We start from the raw sequence: 24,516 nt of genomic DNA on the forward strand, positions 1-24,516 counted from the left end.
CAGCCCTCCCATTTGCTTCTAATGTGATATTTGTATTGGAGGAGCATATAGGAAGCCTAGTCAATGTTCTTGGCTCCATTCTGCTAGGCACTGTATGGACAAATAAAGAAGTCTCTGCCTCAAAGAGGCTCACAGCCTACATGACCAGATGTAACAGGTGGAGAAAGCCTTTGTTCCCCACACAGGGAGACAATAATTAAAAACAAAACAAAAAACCACACAAACCTCAATAGCTGGTACAAGGGAAAGTGAAGAAACACAATATGAGCAAACTTCAGTATATGCTAAACAATATATCTGTAACAGAAAGAAACAATTTATGAGGGGAATGATTGATAAAGTGCCATAAAAGGCAAATAAACACTGTAAAGTACTCTGCAATAGTGTATATTACTTTTATAACATTGGTCCTTCTGGAAAAATCTTCCAGATAACAGGTAAGCTTCTTACGAAATGTCATAGGCACTGGTACAGCTTTTGTCTTTTGTCTTTCATGAAGCAACAGTGACATCCAGTGGTACTGTAGGTATATACAAGGTAAGGTAAACCACTCCCTCGTGGGTGTTCCAGAAACAGATCTGTGCTCTGTTCCCTCCCCTGTGTATAGAAGAGACTGTCAAAATTCAGGTAGGTATAAACTGTAGTTTGCTGCAAGCTGCTTGTAGCCTGCTCAATACAATAGCTATTGCTGATGAATCTGATGCAAGCAGATGCATTCTTTCTTTTACAAACGCGGATGTGAGCATATAGAAGACTTTGTAAGTGCACCTCCAGGGTGGTAAAAACAACCTGCCTGTTTTCTAAATAACAATAGCATTTGTCTGTCAATCAAAAGTATATTTCAGTGAAAACTAATGCAGAATACTAAAATGTTCCCCATCGGTCTATGTACTTAATTTCACTTTCTACAAAGTACCATTAAAATCACCTTCTTTCTTTTCTCTTTTCCCTTTTCTATTTACCTACTGATTTCTATTTATTTCCATCTCAATTTATTTTTACTGGGCTTTCACTTTATTTTTACTCTATTTTCCCATTCAGTTCTGGGTCAGCTGCATCTTGCTTTCTGCTTTACCTCTGATCCTCTCTTCTTAAATTATGCCGCAGTAGTTGCCTGTCTCATTTCAATGTTTTCACTTGCATCCTTGTCACTTTTCATCGATGTTTTTTGTATGATGTAATTTTATTCCAATTTGTAGTGTCAGTAATCTGAGTTGCCTCCCTTCATTAAGATTTAGCTTCTAACCCCAGTTTCTCTTTTATTTATGTTAGACTCTAACTTTCTCGGTTGAAATCATTTTACTCACTTTTCTCTCCCAAGTTGCTACTTCTCATGCTGGTTCTTGCTCTCTGCTGTTGCTTGCTGACTGCCAAGAAACACAGTGAAGAACTAACTGGCAGTGTGATCAGGTGATTGGAGGTAGATCCTGAAAAAGAAACAGATCTTGCTTGCTTTCTGTGTTAGTTATTTAGCTTTAATGGGTTACTTTATTCCCATTGAGAATGAATAAAACTGGTAAATTCTTCAAACCATCAAAACAAACAAAAGCACACTTGTCCTTCACTGCTGAATTAGAAAGTGATGTGTTAGATGTGATTAGATCAAGATAGAACCACCAGGGACCCGATTCTGCTTCCACTGATATTGGCAGAAAAATTCCCATTGACGATAATGGGAGTAGGATCAGGTATTAGATAGGTGTAATAGTGTATTCACTTGTATGCTTAGTGCAAAACATCTGATGTTATCCTGACAGTCAGTCTGACCAATCTGTACAATTTTCAAGAAGTGTGTGTTTGTGGGATTGTTTTTAATTCTTAATTATTATTATTATTATTATTATTTTATTTTATTATTACTGACAGAGCTTCCTGCATTAGTTAACATTCTCATTGCAGATTTGAACAGTAGAATTGATATGATCGGTTTTCTATTTCCATGTTATGAGAAAATGCCTTGTAATGCTAGAGACCCAATCTGTATTTGGATCCAAAAGTAGGAGCCTAGAGTTGTGTAATTCCTTGTTACACTTTCAGATAGACACTCAATGAGACACTCAATGTCCATTTCATTCACTTTCTTGTGAATGTTTTTTATTCTGTTTCCTTTTGCGTGCCCCAAATCTCTTTATGCAAAATCTTGCTCTTGCATTAAAAGTGTGGGGAAATAATTGTGAATTTAAAGTATAACTGGGCCATATTTTTTTTAGAAATTGACCAATTTTTAATTCATAATTAAATGAGAGGTGGGGGCAATGGTTTCTCCAATTACTTTGTTACAAAGCCCTCTCACATATCTACTTAGAGTAGGGAGAATCATCATATTCTTAACTAGGAACTAAAATGTAATTGTCTAATTGCAAAGGAGGGAAAAGACCTCACTTCTACTAATATTGCACATGTCACACCAGTTAAGCAGCACCTAATAAAAATATTTTAAAATCTGGTTGGGTGCTCTTATGGTTTATGTTATGGTCTGCATATAGTTGTAAACCATTTGTGAGAGCTTTTTCATTAATGCATGTAACCCTTTTTATTCAACAGCCATTTGGTTTAGTCCTTTAGCTTCAAATACTTTTCATTTAAAGTGAATTCCTTTTTATTCATTTTTCCCCCCGGAGAAAGCAGTTTTACTCTTTGTCCAGTATGCTTCTTACCATTCAATTCCAGTAGTTATTGGAGCATGAGGAGTTATTGGAGCATCATTATAGGTATTGATCTGTGTTAGGACACATTCTAGAGACCGTTATTTGCATTGAGCTATTATACACACACACACAAACTGAGATGGTAGTTTACTTTCATTTTCCAGTCATTATTTGATTTGCATTTTGGAGTGGAGGTAGATTTGCTGGGCTCAGTTTGATCGGGTTAAGTGAGCATTTAAGACTATTATTCAATGATTTTAAAGATGCATAAAGCAAAGGGAAAGGTGAAGGCAGGCATTGTAATGGTCTGTCACAGACTGAAATAATCTGTTCTAAAATGAGCACGTCATGCACACATTTGAGTAATGGGAACATATTCCCAAGTGTTTCTTTTCTAAGTGATTTTCTGAAAATGATTCAGGATTCCTCTGCAAAATTGACTATTTCAAGTTCCAGCTGTGGATGGATTTTCTATCCTCAGAGAGGGCAGAGTGGTGTTGTCTTGTCTTGTCACACAATAATCATATCAATCCATGAAGATTGAGAATGAATTCAGTGACTCTTACAGGGTCCTTTGTTGATCCAAGGAGTGAAATCTAAGATCATCACTTTCCTTACAATATCACGCTCAAAAGAATGGGTAGGTGTTAAAGCCTGCTCCTGACACAACTAGAAAAGTTGACATATCTTGGTTCGATCTCTATTGATTTTTCATTCCTGAGGTGTGCCCTCTCTGCAGTCTCAAGAGTGAATGTTATTTCCAAGATATTTTTATATCAGTCAGAGGATCTTTTATTTCTCGTATCTTGCTTACAGCACTCCTGCTAATACATTCCTAAATGATTACTTTTTTTGCAACAGTGTTACACTGTTGACTCATATTTAGCTTGTGATCCACTATGACCCCCAGATCTCTTTCCGCAGTACTCCTTCCTAGGCAGTCATTTCCCAATTTGTATGTGTGCAACTGATTGTTCCTTCCTAAGTGGAGTACTTTGCATTTGTAAAGTAAACTGCATTGTTGATAGCACTCTGGTTTCTTCTAAAGGAACTGATGAACTTGCCACCTGCGAGTCAACAAACCTCAGTACATACACAGATCTCAAGTAGCCTTATAGTTCAGAGAAATACAGCAGGAAAAGAAGAGGACTAAAACTGAGCCCTAAGAAACTCCCATCCTGATTGGCCTGGTCTTTGAAAGAGTAGCATTTAATCTTACTGTTTTCCTGTACTGTAGAAAATCTCTTATCCAGTCATGCATTTTGCCACAGATTCCCGTCTCATTGAGTTTCACTAAGAGCTTATCATGCCACACTCAGACAATTGCCACACTGAGATCCAAAAAGACTCCTGTAGATGACTGTGGTGGCTTTTCTTGAAATCCATCAATAATAAGTTGACCAAAGACAAACGTTCATAGTTGAGAAGTGCAAGGGCAAGTGCAAGGACTTGTATGCCATTTGGGTACATTCTAGCTTCCTTTCTTTTAGAAGCCACCACAGACGGGGGGAGGGATAGCTCAGTGGTTTGCACTTTGGCCTGCTAAACCCAGGGTTGTGAGTTCAATCCTTGAGGGGGCCATTTAGGGATATGGGGCAAAAATTGGGGATTGGTCCTGCTTTGAGCAGGGGGTTGGACTAGATGACCTCCTGAGGTCCCTTCCAACCCTGATATTCTATGATTCTCAGCCTTGATTGTACCTTTCTTTCCACTCTCTTACAGAGGTGACTGGTTAAAGATACAGTTCAATAGCTGCCCAGAGAAGAGGGATCCTTGCAAGTTCTAGGAAGAAATAAATGGTGGAAGTCAGCAGTTAGGTACCTTTGCATTTGTCCATGATTTGTTTATGATGTCCAGCAACCTAGCTTTAGCCTTCTTCCCAAAGTGCTTTACCATATAGCCATAGATATGGTCCAGTCCAGAGGATATGCTTGGCTTGAGCTTCTCTGTTGCATCTTCTAGCTCATGTATGAGAGCTTCCTGAAGCCAGGGTACTCAGCTGAATCTGTCTGCACATCAGATTATTTGTCTGTGTGATAGGGCCTTTAGTGGTTGGGCAGCTGAGTGGTTGGATCATTGGAAGGGCGGGGGGGGCTGTAGAGGGACCTGACCCCCCTCCCTCTCCTCTCCACCAGGTTCTGACCCAGGGTCCTGTGTCACTCAACCCCCTAAGAGGGGAGATGGATCTTTCTCCCAGTCGGAGGGGATTCAGGACCTGTTTTCCTGGGCTGCTTCCGATGAAAGTCATTTTAGTTTGTGGTGTGGCCCCAGTGGGCCAGTTACTCTGCAGTTGGGGCATATCTGCAGGCTCCCGGTGGCAGGGGAAGACTTACTAGCCTCCAGTAGCTGCATTGGCTAGCAGGTTGCTCATCTGTGCAGCAGGCAGGCAGGCAAACAGAGAGCTTCTGCCTCCTCACCAGTCAGCCCCCAACTGAGCCAGGCTCCCTCTTTTCTCCCCGCTCCAGACCTGGCATTGGCTGCAGGTAAAATGGGGCAGGCTAGCTGAACCCACAGGTTTTCTTTAACCCCTGCTGTGCCAGGCTGCAGTTTCTCTGCTCCTTCACACTCTGCTTAATCTGTCTTGCATGTTTTGGTGGCTCTATCCTCATCTTTGTACATGAGCATACTAGTGTTGGTATAATGTCTGTCCAGCATATTCACAGACTTTGTCATCTAATGCCTCTGCACACCCAGTTTTCAGGTTATTGGTGGGGGGGGGGGTTAGATTACGAGTCTTCATTTCTTTGCTCTCAATTTTCTTCAGTATCATCTAAATCTAAATCCAAATCTTTTCCTCTGTGAGGATCCAGACTTTCACAAATCTCTTCCCAATGCCTTAGTCTACATTCAGCTGTTTTCATACTGACCTCTTTCAAAACTTCGTTCTATTTTCCTCTGGCCTCTTATCTCTGGGATTCCATTCAACCTCAAATCAAACTTCTTTTCCTTAAAAAGATTTTCTATGCCAGTATCATTGCTAATGTGGGACCCCGTTTCTTCAGAAAAAAGAGCATCTCAAGAGGCAAGATGATTTCTGCACAGCAGATTCAAAAGACCTTAAGATCTTCCTCAAGGTTGTTTCATGATGTTTGAAAAATAATGGTCTCAAGTGTGTCTGTGAAATGCGAACAGTCAACATATGAAAGTTCTACTTCCTGTTTATCAATTGAGAGCTCACTATCTTCCTACTCCAACAAGTGAGTGCAGGTCAATGATCCAGCATCCTTCAAAACAATCCAAGCTCATGGACATGCCGCTGATTGGAGTTATAGCTAATGCTGAAGAGCTCTGTGTAAGCTCAAAAAGTTTTCTCTCTCACCAATAGAAGTTCATCCAATAAAAGATATTACCTCATCCACCTTGTTTCTCTAATATTCTGGGATCAGCATGGCTACAACAACAACTAAATAATTTTCAGTGACAAAGTTCTCTAGTAAAATTCTATTTGCATCAGTCATTTTCTCTTCCTCCGCGCCTCCCCCAAGCCCCCAACTTCACTTATGGAATTAAAATCTCCACAGATAATTGTGTGGCTGAAGTTTCCTAATGCTATCGCACGTTTCTCTTTATCAATTAGACTGGAATCAGGATGATAGACATTAACAGTTCTGAGCACCTCATCCTTAACTTGATTGTGATGCAATCCAACTCAGTAGGTGCGTTCATCTCTTACACTTCCATGTCTCTTTTGTAGTTGAGTGTCTTCCTAATAATAGGACATGAGACCTCCACCAGCTCCTTCCTTGTGTTCCTTCCTCAGGGAGTCAAAACCTGCTTTGTTTCTTTAAATAGCAGAAGTATAGGTATTTTCCTCATGAAGTACTTGTTCAGCTTCCCTGATACAATTGCAGGTGCCCATTACATTAAAATGCATGATGTTAAAGATGGCAGTAACCTATTTATCAACAGGAAACCACAAGAGATGATACATTGATTTTCCCCGAGAGAGAAGCATTATGTTTCCAGACTCCCTTCCACAAGTTCATGGTGAGAATATGGTAGAGTGTGGTTTTGCAGGGTGCAACTGGAAGGCATTTCATATATGGGGTAACCACTGAAGAAGGCACAGACTGTTGTGGGGGAAGCAGACAAGTAGGATGCTGAGGCCAGAGTTGTTGGCAGAGTGGAAGAAGCAGGGGTGACATGAGAGACGAGGTCATAAATGGAGGCAGGAGTATAATTCCTTAGGGCCTTTAAAAGCAAGGCAAGATATTTTAAAGTGATGTGGTGGTGAAGGGGGAGATAATCAAGAAAAATAAAAAGATGTTTAATTGTTAATAATTTAACCTTTGAAATTGGGTCCTGGATTCAGATGGTTTTTGCATTCTTGTTAAATTACAATGTTATGAACTAAGGTGGGTGTTATGTTCAGCATAAATGGGATTTGCTAATTTCCTTAAAGAAAGGGGGCCAGATTCTCTGCTAGTTTGGCTAGGATCTGGCCCAGCCAGCGTACCTGATGAGACTGTAAGCCAGTGGAGAATAGGGTGTAGCTCTATTTGTCAGACCTATTTCTCACACTAACTCCCTGCCTCACAACCTTGGCCTTCACAGAAATGTATGACTGGAAGGGACCTTGAGAAGTAAAGTCCAGCCCCTACACCCAGGTAAAACTAGATTATTCCTGAGACGTGTTTGTCCAACCTGTTCTTAAAAATAATGGGGATTCCACAACCTCCCTTGGAAGCCTATTTCAGAGCTTAACTATGTGTATGGTTAGAAAGTTATTCCTCATTGTGACATTCCCCATGGTACAATCTGGATTGCTGAACAGCTGTGTCCTCTTAGTTCTCTAACCTGGGTTACCTTTCAGACTCCTTCACTGTGAGAACACCCATTTCTGATCTGTTCACACACAGTCTCCAGTATGCAAAAGCGCTCCCAGGTGAATTGTGAGTGCTTCTAGCCAGCCACTCCTGCATTATGTTACAGAGATACAGCAGCAAATTCCCAGTCCCAGACTTGTCCCCAGAAATGTGCATCTTGTACTGCCCAGCTCTTTCCTTCTGTGCAGTACAAGCTCAGGCATAAAAGTCAGAATTGGTTACAAAGAAATAAAAGGTAAAATGCAAACTAATACCTAACTTACCAAGCTAAGGAAATTCAAAGCAAAGCAAATTTATCTCACCATATGCTTACAGTACTCCGGCTGGGTCTTTCAGCTAGGGTCCCTCCCCCTGTACAGTGATGCTCCTTTTGTTTTTCAAATGTTGTTGATGCTGTGAGTAGAGATGAGAAGACAGAGGTGATTTGTGGCCTTTTTTTCTCCCTTTTTATAGTATTTCTCTTCTTTTAGAATCATTTCCAGCTGGGATTCAAGTGACAGCAATTCTGTTTGCCAAGATGTAACTTTCTTGCTCACACCCCTCTTCCCGCCAAAGAATGGCTGATGGCTGCTTACCCAGGTGAGTCAACAATTGATTTTGTTGACACCTGGCTGGGCATCTGTTTGCCTTTTGTCTCAGAGGAACTGGCTTGGGCTGCTTCCCCAAATTTGGAATATGCCTTAGTAACATAATACAGTAGAATCTTAACTTTACACACAATGTTGCCACACACATTTTACCAGGACAATAATGATCAGCAAATTTCAAATAATACTTCACAAGGCATACTTTGTACAAAATTTATCATAGTTCTCTAAAAGTGGCAAACATAAGCGTACAGTCTGTCACAATCATATCTAACCTAAATATCACTTGCTGGAGATTCAGCCCATTACTTTCTCATCCTACCTTCAGTGGACGTGGAGAACAATCCATGACAGCCCTAGCCCTTAACATATTTGAAGACTGGGGAGGGTCAGGGGGAAGTAGACTTGATAACACTGTTTTTTCAAGAGTAAAAATACCCAGTTTTTTTAACCTGTCTTGATAGGTCAGATTTTCTAAACATTTATTGCTTTTCTTGCTCTCCTCTGTCTCTCTCCAGTTTGTCCACATCTTTCCTAAAGTGTAGTGGCCAAAATTGGACGCAATTCTCCAGCTGAGGCATCACTAGTGCCAAGTAGAGCAAGACAATTAGATCCAATGTCTTACGTATGATGCTCCTGTTAACGCTCCAGAATATTAGCATTTTTCACAACTGCATCACAGGGTTGACTCATGTTCAATTTGTGATCCACTCTAATCCCCCTTTTCAGCAATACTACCACCTAGCCAGTTATTCCCCATCTTGTAGTTGTGCATTAGATCATGGTTCTCAAACTAGGGCCGTCGCTTGTTCAGGGAAAGCCCCTGGCGGGCCGGGCCGGTTTGTTTGCCTGCTGCATCCGCAGGGTCAGCCGATCACAGCTCCCACTGGCAAATGGGGGCTGCAGGAAGGGCGGCCAGCACATCCCTCAGCCTGCGCCCCTTCCTGCAGCCCCCATTGGCCTGCAGCGGTGAACTGCAGCCAGTGGGAGCCGCGATCGGCCGAACCTGCGGACATGGCAGGTAAACAAACCAGCCCGACCCGCCAGGGGTTTTCCCTGAACAAGCGGCGGCCCTAGTTTGAGAACCACTGCATTAGATTTTTCTTTCCTCCATGCTTTGCACTTGTCTTTACTGAATTTCTTTTTCCTGAATTCAGACCAATTATCCAATTTGTCAAGGTCATTTTGAATTCTAATCCTATCCCTCAAAGTGCTTGCAACCCCTCCTACCTTGGTGTCATCTCCAAATTTTATAAGCATACTTTCCCCTCTGTTATCCAAGTTATTAATGAAAATATTGAATAGTACTAGACTCAGCACTGACCTCTGTGGGACCCCACTAGATACATCCTCCCGTTTTGACAGTGGACCACTGAAAACTACTCTCTGAGTACAGTTTTTCAACCAGCTGTGCACCCACCTTATAGTAATTTCATCTAGAACACATTTTCCTAGTTTGCTTATGAGACTGTAATGCAGGACGATGTCTAAAGCCCTACTAAAATCAAGATGTATCATGTCTACTGCTATAACACATTTTCATTCCCTGCCAAAAGTGAGGTGGAGGTGTTGGGTGCAGGAAGCAGCTACGCCGTTGGAGCATTCCTCTTCAGAGGGAGAATCCTCTGCAGGCCATATAAAGATGCTTTAAGTCCACTTTGTGCTTAGAATATTGGAGAGTGTCCCTGTCACGGTTCCTCCCCCACTCTGAACTCTAGGGTACAGATGTGGGGACCTGCATGAAAAATCTCCTAAGCTTATCTTTACCAGCTTAGGTCAAAACTTCCCCAAGGTACAAAATATTACACCTTGGACTGGCCGCTACCACCACCAAACTAATACTGGTTACTGGGGAAGAGCTGTTTGGACGCGTCCTTCCCCCCAAAATACTTCCCAAAACCTTGCACCCCACCTCCTGGACAAGGTTTGGTAAAAAGCCTCACCAATTTGCCTAGGTGACTACAGACCCAGACCCTTGGATCTTAAGAATAATGAACAATCCTCCCAACACTTGCACCCCCCCTTTCCTGGGAAATGTTGGATAAAAAGCCTCACCAATTTGCATAGGTGACCACAGGCCCAAACCCTTGGATCTGAGAACAATGAAAAAGCATTCAGTGTTTTACAAGAAGACTTTTAATAAAAAATAGAAGTAAATAGAAATAAAGAAATCCCCCCTGTAAAATCAGGATGGTAGATATCTTACAGGGTAATTAGATTCAAAAACATAGAGAACCCCTCTAGGCAAAACCTTAAGTTACAAAAAAGATACACAGACAGAAGTAGTTATTCTATTCAGCACAATTCTTTTCTCAGCCATTTAAAGAAATCATAATCTAACACATACCTAGCTAGATTACTTACTAAAAGTTCTAAGACTCCATTCCTGGTCTATCCCCGGCCAAGACAACTAGACAGACACAGACCCTTTGTTTCTCTCCCTCCTCCCAGCTTTTGAAAGTATATTGTCTCCTCATTGGTCAGGTGCCAGCAAGGTTACCTTTAGCTTCTTAACCCTTTACAGGTGAGAGGAGCTTTCCCCTGGCCAGGAGGGATTTCAAAGGGGTTTACCCTTCCCTTTATATTTATGACAGTCCCCCATGGACTTTACCATCACATATTGTACTAAGTTACCACTCCAGCTGTAAAGTTTCTGGCACATACTTGGAAAAGTGGCCCATCTACCTTATTCAACATCTAGTTGTTTCTTGATAAGGCCATTTTACAGTCTGCCTTGGTGGATCTCTGCAGTTACTCTTTCTTGTTAATTCTGATAGAGGTTAATAATTCTATTGGTATTGACAGATTTTTTTCCCCAACACTCCTTGATACTGCAGACCATGTAATTTTATTGAAATGTCTGTGGAGCTTCACTGTGACCTATTCAGTGTCATCTTAGTTTGCTTTGAGTTCTCAGAGGGCTCATTCCTGTACAGCTACTCATCCATGCTGTAAGCGCATGAGATTTCCCCAGGATCATTCTCCAGATCAATTCTCTTAAATATTTATTTGATATCACTTAGAGTTGTCATTACATACTGCACACTTGTCTTCCATATCAGGTAGATGACACCACAGTGTAATTCTCTTTTATGCCAAAGCAATGTCCCTGCTTTCTTGTTACCTGGAAGAAACTGTCTCTTGCGTAACCAGTAATAAGCTCTCCCTTTATCTGGCTAACGCTGATTGCTGTTGATTAATACAAGGCACCAGTACAGAGAGAGGAGCTTTTCTGGCTTGCGCTTTAATGGGATAGATCAGATGGCTGCTGATTTTCTTAGGAATCATGAAGTCACTTTTTGTATCTCAAGCTTTCCTTGTTGAGGAAAACAGGCTGCTCTCTCATCAGGCATGGAATTCTATTGCTCCAAGCATACAGCCAAGATAGGGTTCTCTTTGTATGACTCTAAAGGTGCGTCATGCTTTTATTCCTTATTAGGCCAAATTCCTCCAGCCCAAGAAAGGGCCACAGTTGACTCGGAACACACTGGGAAACCATCTCTGCTCTCCAGTGCAGGTGGAGAGGAACAACAGGATGCCGAGAGTGCTGCTTTTTTTATTTTTTTCAGTGGCTAACCCTGCCAAGCACCCTAAACTGCCATTGCTTTTTTAGGAGTTGAGGGTGCTAAATACCTTTCAGGAGGCAATCAGCAGCTACTGCAGAAGAAAAGATTATACTGCTGGAGTGCTGCCACAAGGTCCCTCCAGGCCACTGGCAGCTGTGCATAATTTAGAGCAACTTCAGGGCTATTCTGATTTACACCAGTGGCCAGGATGTTTGCAACATCAGGATTAGGAAACCACAAAGGTGTCTTAAAGCAGCTACCTTGTCCTTCTCCTCAGCTCTGCCAAGTATATTTCAGCTGCAGCTAAGAATCTAGCCTTCTGTATTCATTATTTCTACCGCACATGATCACCATGCAGTAGATCTCTGCAAGGGTCCAGACAGAGTTCACACTGAATACAAACATCCTTTCAAACAGGCTCAAGTAGGCAATGGAAGGCAGTCTATAGACATCTTTGGAAGCTTATAGTTCAATGAAAAAGGATTTTGTTTCATTAGCAATAAAAAATGAGTTATTCACTAGTGAATGACCCCTCTTTCCAACATTGTGGTGGTGTTGGTTTTCATTTACATCTTGAGATCTCTGTCTAAAACAGAAGTATTAGTACTTCTATAATACTATTACACCTGTAATATTTCTTTCTTCATTTATTTAAGGACTGCAATTTTGTCACAATCTTCTTCTGCAACATATCTTCTCAACTCTGAAGGGGGAAAATCAATAGTGCAATCATCCTGACTGTCAAAAAATGAAAGAAACCCTGGTATAGAACAATTTTAAAATCAATGGACTCTAAGGTTGTTCTAACAAGATGTATTATAGCAGCTATGAAGTTATGATTTGCTTTGTGCTTTACTTCACTGTTTTAGTTACTCACTCTTGAAGTATAGGACTATTGGTTATGCTCCATACTTTCCATATGACCTATTTACATATGACCTGTCATCACAGATTGCTAGAAAAACATTGGATAATGGATATGATTGGTTATAGTCTAGTATTTGTACACAATGTAAAATAAGTATTTTTGGTTTATACAATAAAAAGCCCATTCAAATGGAAAGTTGCTCCAATGTGGGAAATAACTTATTGAGACGTGGTGTTTTTAAAAATTGAAGTCCAGTAATCTTCTGTACAATGTTGAAAACGCTTATAACTTGTCTGCACTTGATGTTTAGGCCCTGAACCCACCACATGTGTGTAGTTTTTTGTACATGAGTAATGCCATTGAAGTCAATAGCCTAAATTTTCAAGTGACTAGTAATTTGAGTGCCTGGTTTTTCAGAGACTGCTGAACATGCTCTGAAAATCAGGTCACTTTAAGTTGGCTGAAGTTGAGCACCTGAAAATTGAGGCACTCTGTGATGGCGTGTACTTGCCTTGCACTGGCCAAAAAAAGGTTAACCCAACACTCTGTAAGGAGAAATCCCTACCCCCCTTGTCCCTTCTGGGCATGCTCCAACTGGAGCACCGATATAAAAGGGAGTAACTCAGCTCAATCTGGGCTGACCGCCAAGGTGGGAGGACACACCTTGATGGCTCCAGCCCACTAGCTGTAGAAGCCCTAGACCAGTGATCTCCAACCTTTTTATGCCCAAGATCACTTTTTGAATTTAAGGGCTACCCAGGATCTGCCCCAACCCACTCACTTCATCCCCTCTCTCTCCATTGCTCGCTCTCCCCCACCCTCACTCACTTTCACCGGGGTTGGGGTTGTGCGGGGGCAGGCTCTGGGCTGGGGGATTCTCAGTGTGGGAGGGGGCTCCGGACTGAGCCTCAGGCAGAGGGTTGGGGTGCAGGAGGGGATGAGGGGATGAGGGGTGCAAGCTCTGGGAAGGGGTAGGGTGCAGGAGGTGTTTGGGGTGCTGGCTCTGGGAGGGGGCTCAGAGCTGGGGCTTGGGGTACAGGAGGGAGTTTGGGGTGCAGGAGGGGTTACAGGGTGCTGGCTCTGGGAGGGGGCTGGGGGTTGGGGTGTGGCCTCCTGCTGGGCAGCACTTACCTTGGGTGGCTCCCAGTCAGCGGCACAGCGAGGTTAAGGCAGGCTCCCTGCTAACCCCAGCCTCATGCCACTCCCGGAAGGGGCCAATGTGCCCCTGCAGCCCCTGGGGATGGGGTGGGGTGGGGCGGGGCAGGGGGCATGTGGCTCCGCGTGCTGCCCCTCTCTGGAAGCACCACTCCCGCAGCTCCCATTGGCCACAGCTCCCCGTTCCTGGACAATGGGAGCTTCAGGGGCGGTGCTTGCAGGCAGGAGCAGCATGTGGAGGGAGACTGCGGAGCTGCGCTGACTGCTTTTACAAATGGTGTGGGGCCAGGGCAGGCAGGGGGCCTCCCATAGCGGCAGCCCCGCTGTGCCACTGGGGATCGCGATCGACTGGGAGATCCTCTAGGATCGACCAGTTGTTCATGATCGACTGTGTGGTGATCACTGCCCTAGACCATGGAAGTCAGAGGTGCTGAGACCCAGCCTGATACCCAAGCACCTGCAGATGCCCAGGGAAGGTTGGAGCCACCAGGAGCTGCACAGGCTGAAGAGTCCAAAGACCCTGGAGATGCCAGGGCCATTGCATCAGGGACAAGGTAGGAAGTAGCCAAGGGGCTAGTCACTGTGCCAGGTGGAGTCAGTGTGTTTTGGTCGGATCCCCGCTGACTCAGTGGCGAGCACACATGCCACTGCCAGGACCCTGGACTGGGACCTAGTGGAGTAGGGAGGGCCAGAGTCACCCTACCCTGGCTGCCACCCATCCCCCCAGGTGGTGGCCCACCTCCCCGATTTGCCACTAGGCTTCATAACCATGTGGAGAAGGGAAGTCTTATTAATTCTGGTCAGTAGGCCACACAGTCTTGTGGAGAGGGGAGGCCATATTGACTCTGGCCATAAGGCCATACTGCCCTGAGGGAGAGGGCAGACACATGTACTCTGACAACTAGGCCACATAACTCTGTGAGGAAAGGCAACCTCATGGCCTTTGGCCACTAGGCCCTACTGCCCAGAGGCTACGGGTAGTCAGCCAGACTTAACCATGAGGCTACAATGCCCTTGCCCCTCCCCAATGGGGGACAGGGTGTACTTGCCCTGTGACATACTGCAAATCACCAGTTCTTTGTGTAGATTTAGGCTAATAAGGAGAAGTTTGTGCAGGATTGGGGTCTTAATACCCTGTTTTGAGATCCAGTACTGATTTCAGTGGGCCCACTTGCAAAGTAAGTTAATACCAAACATGAGTAATGGTGGCAGAATCTAACTATCAGAGTGGCTGGGCCCCTTATGGGGAGATAGGCATCAGCCCCTCCTCTGTGACAAGCTTAGCCCCTCTCCCCAGTTGGGGAGGATGAGTGAGAATGAATGAGGTCATGTGACTAACTCAGGACAGGCCCAAGGATATAAAGAAGTGTATGTTTGCACCCCAGCCCAGGTAGACAGACTCGCACTAATGGGGTTTGAGCTAGCATGCTAAAACTAGGAATGTAGATGTTCTGGCTTGGGCTCTGAAGCCTAGAGGGTCAGGTGAGTTTGATAGCCTGAGTCAAACATCCACACAGCTATTTTTAGTGTGCTAAGACTTGCATGTCTTGTGCATCTTCCCAGGCTGGGAGGCTTGCTCCCAGCTGCAGAGCAGAGATACCCAGAAAGACCCAAGGGGGAGTGAGGAGTTTGAGTGGGAGCCTGTAATGCTCCAGGTAGGTAGGTTGGTAGGGCTGCAAATGCCAGTCAGGACAACAGTCTGGAAAGCTGCCGCTGACTCAAAGAAGCAGCTGCCAGTGAATGCTGCAGGGAACAAGACAGGCTCCTGTAGAGGAGAAAGTGAGTATGTGGATTATAACCCAGCTCCAGGAAGTGGGACTGGGGACTCCTGAGTCAAGGAGAGAGAATCGTTGGAAACACAAAACTGGTGGCCAGTTGGGTGAAGCCAACATGAAATATGGATGTCTGTGTGTATTAAATACATTGGATCCCCCTCCAGAAGGGGAATGTTTTAAGACCATGTGGACTGGGTAGAGCTTTTGAGCCCCTCTGTGAAAGAGGGAAACTAAGACACAGCATTGCAGAGCCAGGCCACGTTCCTTGGGACAGCCTCCCTGGAAACGATGCAATCTGTTTGAATTCTGTTGCTGTAGAATACTGTAGCAGTAATAGCCTCATCAAATATCATTCTTATCAATATATTTCCTTTACTATTTTGTTTAAAAGGGCAACCAGCTGAAGAATAAATATCCCATTTGACCTAGGGGAAAAAGGCCTGATTTAAAGACCCCTGAAATCAATAGGAGTCTTTCCATTGACTTAAATGGGTTTTGGATCTGGTCCAAAGTCTTGAGTCCCTGTTTTTGCATCTGTCTATCTAATGTAGGCATGTAGCCCTGTTACCACAGTATCTGTGCACCTGTCATACTGCAGCACATCATCTGTCAAGGGGCTGGTAAATATTTCTTTTTTTTTTTTTTAAATCCAGCATTCAAAGTAAGTAACATTCTAGTTGTCTTGGGGGGGAGGGAAATAATTGTATACTATTTATACTGCAGTAGTGGGACCCACTCTATCATCCGCCAAACATACATTAGATTGTGTCTGTCTCTCCCTATGCTGTAGACTATGAAATCTAGTCTTCCATGGAAGTGCATGCAACTTCCATTAGCAGTAATGGAAAATAGCCATGCAAACTACTGTACATGGATGGGAGAATATATCTCTTATAATGTTTTTGAATAGTACTTGTAGTTTTATTAAGCATATTTCTGCTACTGTACAGACACAGTGAAAGGAAATCCCTGCACCTAAGAGCTTACAATCGAAGTTAAAGACATAACAGAAGAGGTTACAAATGGGGAAGGCAAAGGACAGAGGGGCAATAATACAAACAGCAAGTCTTTCAAAAACATATGTGCACAGTTTGCAAATATGGAAGATTTTTTAAAATGACTGGGTTAGTTTTTGATCAGTGGTACAGGTGTGCAAGACGTGAAATCTAAAATCTTATTTGCCAGTAGTACCAAAACATTTTTGATTTAATCAGTAATTTCTATTGGGTTCTCTCATTACATTAACAAATGGGGCAGGACTAAAACTGGTGTATTTGTTTAAAATAAACAAGATAGGTTTGTATTGTAGCATGCAACTTGTAAACTGGACCTTACTGAACTGAGCCACTTATTTGTAAGCTTCTCTGTTAGAGAGCTGCAAATAAGCCACCACTGAATTGGTTAACATCTGAGGTTTGTGGAGCAGATTCTGCTCTATTACACTGGTACAAATTTAGAGTAACTTCACTGAAGCGGATAGAGTTGCTCAGGATTTAGACATCCATTTAAGTGACACCAAAATCTAAGGCATATAACTTTCAAGTTCTTCATCTCTAAAATTTCCTGCTTTTGTTGGGCAAAAAGTTTCATTTAGATAGGGGCAGGAACACTGTATTTTATTTTCTTAGCACCCTTTTAAGTTTACAAAGGGATTAAAATGCTTTTTGGTTTAATGCTAATCATATGCTCTCTGAATTCATGTAGCCTTGGCAATAAAGTCCTAAAATATCTCTCAGAATGTTATGGCACAAAGGTTACTTTTAAGAAGATTATAATTCAATTCTGTTGTGAATGTTTAAGGTCAAGAGGGTATTTTATTTATATTTTAAATAGTATATTTTCCCTATAAAAATTCAATTCCTCTCCCCCTCACCCCCGAAGAGTAGTAAACTTTTTATAGTATCTCTAGTGCATTTCAGATGAAAACTTAGAAAGCTAAATTTCCCTTTCCAGCTTGCAACAGGCAGTGATTATGTCATGCTCTGACTTCTGGAGATGAGGGGTTGATGCATATTGGGTATTAGGTTCATGTGTGAAAGTTCTCCTCATCAAGCAGCTCTCAAGCCAGTTGGATGTATCTCACCCAATAGCCTTCATGAACCAGAGTAAACCATGGTAGTGATCTGAATAGACAGTATGCTTTTCCATTAACAAATTGGAAGTAACATCAGCACTTACCTAATAATAATAATAATAATAATTAATAGCAAGGAAGCAAAAGAAGGAGGTGGCAGCATCCTAATGACTTGGGAAAGTCAATGTTTTTTTTTTTATCCCTCAAGGTAGGATCTCCCAGTTACTAGGCAGCCTGGCCAATTATCCAACTTTACTTTGCAGCTAACAGATCCTGAAACCAAAGATATTCCAGCAGTCTGTGAGTTGTGGTACACCTTCTCTGACCTTTCAGTACAGCAAGGAGCTCCAAACTTCTAAGGTTTGGAAGACCCTCAATCCCTGTATTTTTTTTAAATTTGTAATGTGATCATGTAGCATGGCTAGGGTATTGTGTGTAAACAGTCAGACAAACAAGAGTTGATAAGTCAAGATTCACTCAGATCTAATTCAACTTCCAAACAAGCAATGTAATTTTGAATATGCTCTTGAGACTGAAGGAGTCCAAGTTGGTTTAATGTAGGTGCTGAGAAGATAGAAGATGGTGGTGTAGGTGTTAGCCCTCTTAGTTTTTTTTCCTACACCACCTAGCTCTTCCAAGCCCTGTGCATTAAAGTTACAGACCTTTTTTGTCTCTGTTTCAGATATAGTAGACTACTGAACTAACTTCAGAGATGACATATAGAGGAGTGTAGCTTATAAATGATTTTTAGGGGAATCTGTGTCTAAGGGACTCCAAGCTGGTGTTCAGGGGTCTACAAGAAGTTGTAAGTTCCATCAACATGGACATCCTCAGCTCTACCTCCGAATTTGACTGTAGGTATCATTTATTACCGTGTCTTTCTCTCTTAATTTTGAACCAGAATGTTAGTATATTAGGCAGATGCCAGATTTCCTTTGTCAAGATACGTATGTTGGTGGACTGATCCACCAGCCAAGGCAGGTGATCTCACTCTCCAAACCATGGCAAAGTTCCAGTTCTCGTCTCAAGTCATTCTTTATTGATAAAGATTTGGACACAACCCAATGCGCTCTCACCTCCCCTTGGGGGTCTTATCTTAGCTCTTGTCTCCAGGGCTTCGTAGTCCTTACAGACCTCTCCAGCAGACACTACCCTTTAGATGTCTCCCTCTCAGGCCTTCCATCTGAGGTGATGAGAGCCCCTTTCCAGGTCCTTAGTTCCTTCCCCACCCCTAGGTCTCCCCTGCCTGCTTCTGTGTCTAAGTTGCAGGAAGCCCTCTAGGAGATGTTTTATAAGGCATATGACTAGGTGTAAGTGTGTACCCTGCAACTACAACTCCAAGCCTTAAAGGGCCAAAGAGCTATAACCAACACTATGGGGAATAGACATGTGTGTCAAGGCCTAGTACCCTGTTAGAGTGATATAGTGTAAAGGATCTCATCTTTACTAACCTGGTGTTGTGTGCTTCCATTGTAGCTACAGGCCCATGTTACTGTGCATGGTCTACTACATAAAATAGGTCCTGACTTGCTTCATGATAATGATAGAACCTTGAAATCTTCCACTGGTCAGTGCCAAACTCTCTTGTCATTTTAACTCATATCAACAGCCAGGAAACAATTTTCCAAAACATCTGCTGAAGCAGTAATAGGTTCCAGCTCATTGAGATTCTACTTTCTGGTATAAATAACTCTTAGAAAAAGCAACAAGCTGTGCATAAATACGCAAGCAAGCCTGAGACACTCAGAGACCCTATTACAGCTGGTTGGAAATTTTCCATAGGAATGATTTTTCAATGGAAAATGCAGTCTCTGCTAAATTAAAATTTTCTGTGGGAATATTTTGATTTTTTTCCATTGGGAAAATAAAAATGTAATGTTTCCTTTTCTGTTGGTTTGACTCAAATCAGCATATCTCTTTTCATTAAACTGACTTGAAACATTTTTTTTTCCAAATCATTTCAACAAGACATTCAGCTGCATTATGGGAGTTGTAGTTTGGTCCCACATTGGATGGTCCCATGGTGGATGTTGGTCCCACATTGGATGATCCCCTGGTCCCATGTGGATGTTGAATGCTAACACAGGCAAACCCACAGTCACATTTTCATACCCTCAAACAGGGCCGGCTCTAGGTTTTTTGCCACCCCAAGCGCCAAAAAAAAAAAAAAAACGGAGTGCCACCAAAGCAAAAAAAAAAGGGGGGGGGGACCGAGAGTGCCGCCCCTTGAAAAGTGCCACCCCAAGCATGTGCTTGGTTTGCTGGTGCCTAGAGCCAGCCCTGCCCTCAAATTAAAGAGTATAGAAAGGGCTGGGACATGCCCCAGATAATAATAGAAAAAGGAAAACTAAGTTACCTAAGATGACAAGGGGTTCACAAACTCTTCAGCTCTTGCAGTCTTCTGAATGCTCTCAATGTAGGAGCTGAGACTATGGTCAAGGAGCCAGATGGTGATGTTCCCCTTGCATAGTAGCTTGTGCTAGTGGGCCTCCATCAGATGCAGGGGCAGATTGATCAAAAGCTGGACTTTCTTTCCCCCAGGTGATCCTCTCAGGGTTTCAGGAACATCAGTCTTCCCTCAGGTGACTTGACCCAAAAAGTGTCTTGGCTACCCTTGATTTCTTATAGATTATGAACTTCTATTATTCCACTTTTCAGGCCCTCTCCCTCCAAAGTCTTTGGACACATCTGATGCAAGGCCTGACTTACAGCTATGCCGCTTTGCCCAATCTAGTTTGAATGAGGTCATCCACAGCAAGCATCAATTTAAAAAAAACCATACAGGGATTTTACATACCACAGAAACTGAAAGTCTGAGACCCCACCCCAAAAATATCAGAAGTCTGGATTTTAAAACACTTTTGAGGAAGGTGGCATCGTATCCTGTGAATTAAAGGTCTTAAGGTGATTTTATGTCCCCAATTTATGGAAATTTTATGCAATATAAAAAAAATCCTATAAAATAGCTGATTAAAGAACCATCATAGCAACAACCAATCACTTACCTCTAAACAATTTATGACCAATGTCATCACTCTTGTCACAAAGATAAATTTACAGTAACATTTGGCACTGGGCTGTAAGGCAATCAGCTTCTCTTCCTGAAATTTTCACCTTGATAGAGGAAGCGACTTTAAATCTTCTCAAGATGAAACTAAAAAAGGCACTAAAACCTAAGATAGTCCATCATCCTCCAGTGTTAAATTATTAAATACTAAGTATTATATTATTACTGCTGCTTTGGCACTGGGTATGCTCAGCACAAGCTCACCCATAAAGGATGGTCACTTGAAATGGCACCTCGTACAACACACAAACACACATATTCAGTGTGTCTAAGAACTCGATGCACACAGCAAAACTTTGGGATGTGCAGAATCATTCTCATACAAAAGGAATTCTACACAGTGGAAAACGTACAGAGTAGAACAGCTTCTCATATGCAAACGATTGTTGGTTGGGGAAATTTGGGAGCTGATTTCAAACTCCTGAACTTTAGCAGCACCTTATGACACTTTTATTGACTATTTATGGCCATGTTTTATTTTGAAACATTTGAACATGCTTCAGGAGTGAAAGGCTAAATGGTGAAAATAATCTGACTAGCAGTCTGTGGCTATCTGAACTGATCTTTATCTTCAGACAGATAGTCAATTTCTGACAGACCAGCATTATGTAAAATATTTTACATAATGCTAGTTTTACTTGAAAATTGGTAGTAGAGCTCCCACTCTAAATCCTTCCTAGACTCTTTAGAGCAACAAGTCTGCAGCTTTCAGTTTTGTATTAGCCTCCCTTCCTCTGGAAATTTTAAGAGTTGATTTGGTTCCAGTATAGTAGGTCGTAAACAGGACTGTGCTGAAATTGGGATGTAAAGGAGATAAGTGCTACAGATACACAGCAGTGGCTGATTCATCTAAAATACGTAGGATGTGCTGATTTCCCAGATCATATGCGTGGGCATCAGCCAGCCTTCTCTAGGCATGATTTGATGATCTCAGGCTTGTGCATAGTTCAGTTTGTGGAAGTGGTTTGCTGCTGTGTTTCATAACACTCAAGGAGACTGCTTGTCTTGAGGCAGTAAGTGGTATTTTTAAAACAAGAAACTGGAGTCTGAGTAGATGTGACAACCAATGATGCACCAAAGCCTGGACGTAAAAGTTATTAATGCTCTGTGCCAATCATCTGCTCCTTTCTGGTTCAAACACATACCCTGCCAAAAGAGATCTACTATCTGCACAGGCACTAAAAATACAGCAAACAATTAGGCTGTGTTTCAGGGTGAAAAATATATGCGTGAAAGAACATGGACTCTGCTTTAAAGCCCAAGCTTCTCTCATTCTCTCCCCCTGCCATTTTTTAATATAAAAGGTTCCATTTTGAAAGCTATGGAGCCTGAACTCTTTAATTCATCCACCTTTCTGATAAAGTCTGAAATTTGGCAATTATGGCTTTCCTGCCTATGTGGCTCAACACAGGAGACCACCTCCAGTGAGGTGGGAGAGGCCATTACCATTCAATTCCTGGACTCTCTGCAGAGACTGCCAGCAAACAATTCTAATTAGTGCCAGTTGTCATAGTGGTTTTTGTGAGGCTTTAACACATTTGAGTGTGAGGTCAGTCTCTTTCTCAGGGTGAGGCACAAAATGGCCCCTTATAAAGGTCTACAATATTTTATGCAAGTCTGTTTTTGTTTTGTTTTAATCAGTGCAGCACTAGCTCCTTGCATTAGCAGCTGTTTAGCCGAATAAACAAAGATGCCTTTGTCTGAATTACTCTGTCAAGTGACTCTAGTAAAGGCCCACAAAGTTCAGCAGCCTTGTTGCCAGAACATGGGTTACCTCGCCTCATCTTAAAAAATCTGCCTCTAATACAGGGATAACTGGATATTCATGGCTGGGGCACTCTTGCCCCTTTAGCATCTCGGTAGCAGACATTTCAGTCTCAGATATGGCGATGTGTGTCCTGGATCAGAGATTAGAATCTGTCCTTTGAATACTAACACATACATGGAAATAAATCAATCAAACCTTTCCTAGTAATTAGTTCTGCATAAGGATTAAATGTTTTCCACAGCTGAGCTTTGCAGTCATAAATTGCTGTTCAAAGTACAGGACCTGGTCAATATGATGACAGTTGAAATTAGAAGCCTTGCGTCCATGGAAATTCTGTGATGTGAGGTAGAGCTTGTTTTAAGAGAGATGTAACTCTTCAACTAGGGTCTCTCAAATACCACAGTGATTAGTGTCCTTAGAAATATTACAAAGCAATGTTTCTCAGTTCCAGGTTGGCAGCTCCTTATTCAAATGACAAGAGAAAATTTTCAGTGCCTTTCATGATACCCGGGGGGTTGTGTCCCACCCATTGAGAAACACTGCTAGAGAGGAATAAGGGAAGTGTAGCTAAAACATGATCCTTCTGGTATGGCTAGTAACTCCGTTATTGCAAGGCCCCGGTAGCAAAGCAAAGTATTTTATCAGTATGGCAAGAGTATGGAGGTGGCCAACAGTACATAGCTGAGACACTACAACAACATGTGGTGTTGCTGTTACTGCATGGCTACCAGCCCATTTGAATTTCAGTTGGCTTATAAATGGAGGATCATATGGCACATCTTGAGAGATTTGCGCTCCCTGCCCCCATCTTTAGCTGACTGGGTGCTGGACCAGTCCCCAGGATAATTTAAGGCAATCTCAAGGTTGATCTAAGTTTGACTAGGTGCCATGGTGTCAAGGGGTTGTTACAGCAGTTGGGGTCATCAGTGTTCGGAAATGCCCTGAAAACATCCAGTTAGTACAAGCGAATGGGAGTGAGAATGCGTCAGAAGTGCTGAGATAGCTCTAGGCCACTGAGCCTGCTTATGCCTGGGGAGAGGAGTTCTTCCTGTGGACTGTTAAACTGGTTTTAGGGCAGCAGTGTCCTAATAGAACAGCACAAAGCTTTCCAACTGCACTAGAGGAGCTGGGCCTAAATATTTTGTGAGCTACTTATAAACTTTGTGTGTTCTCTGTCATAGTATGACTTTTAAATCTTCCTTTTTTCAGTCTGACATTTTTTAAAGCTGGACAGCTTGAGATGGGAAGATGTCTGCTCCTGTGCTTCCGCCCCTTGATTTGATCAGTTGCTTCCTCTTTGCAACTCAGTGTATCATTTCCATTTAATTACAAAGAAACACAATGGAGGTCAGGCATTGAAAAATTCTACTCTTTATTGGCTCCTTTTCCTCCCCTTAATCAGCCTGCATGTGTACCAGCCTTCTGTAAGGGCTTTTCTCAGGCTCAGCAGGGGAAATGAGTTTCAGACTGACTGTATAATCAGTGATTCTCCATAGCCATTGAAAAAGGGCAAATGGAGTTAAACATCCAAATTAAAAAATGCAGATGAATGGACCACAAAGCACAAAAACGTCCATCGAGAAAAGTAGATATCCTTGAGCAACTATCCATGCAAACCCTTCGCTTTGCAGAGAACATAGCTAGTGTATATCATATCAGATGAAAAAACAGAAGACATTTGTGCCAAGTAAATACTGCTTCTTTTCTCTTTAAGTATAAAATATCTCTAAGCTCATCAGGCTATGCAATAAAAGGGTATTATTTTTCATAAATGAAATGTCAAAAGTCTGATGTGTGGGTACATGAGTTCGATAGAAATTGTGTCTGTTGTAACAGTGCTTTGTATTCTAGTCACAGCACACAAGCAGTTTATTCTGGAGTTCATTCTGAGAAGGTAATGACAAGGAAAATGACAAAGAAAACTGTTACTGACCATTAGTGAGCAATCACTCTGTCATATTACCAAGATAATTTAGATAAATGTGGGGTTTAGCTGTCTCCAAAGGAGACAGGATGCTGATCTCTTAGTGGCAGCTTTTAAAAGCTTTTCCTTTTGATGAATATATTTTTCCATCTTGCTCACGTAGACTAGTCCCCCATCTTTCTGATGGAAATAGTAATAGCCTATTTCACTGATGTCATTTTCCCCTTAGTTATGTAGTGCACAAAGCCACATAGTTTT

The 24,516-nt window shown here is 42.4% G+C and overlaps 1 protein-coding gene across 1 annotated transcript in view; it reads left to right on the forward strand.

Annotated features, from left to right (window-relative positions):
• Window positions 1-677: 677 nt before the first annotated feature.
• LOC311516648 (myosin-IIIa-like) overlaps window positions 678-24,516 on the forward strand; it is a gene marked incomplete at its 3' end in the record, with an annotated part of 191,094 nt that continues 167,255 nt past the window's right edge. The window contains exon 1 of the mRNA XM_084620947.1: window positions 678-758. Coding sequence (XP_084477073.1) covers window positions 711-758 — 48 coding nt within the window. The 5' untranslated portion in view covers window positions 678-710. The remainder of the gene's footprint in view (window positions 759-24,516) is intronic.

Source organism: Lepidochelys olivacea, assembly GCF_965140295.1.
Source record: "Lepidochelys olivacea isolate rLepOli2 genome assembly, chromosome: 2".
Classification (NCBI taxonomy): Eukaryota; Metazoa; Chordata; order Testudines; family Cheloniidae; genus Lepidochelys; species Lepidochelys olivacea.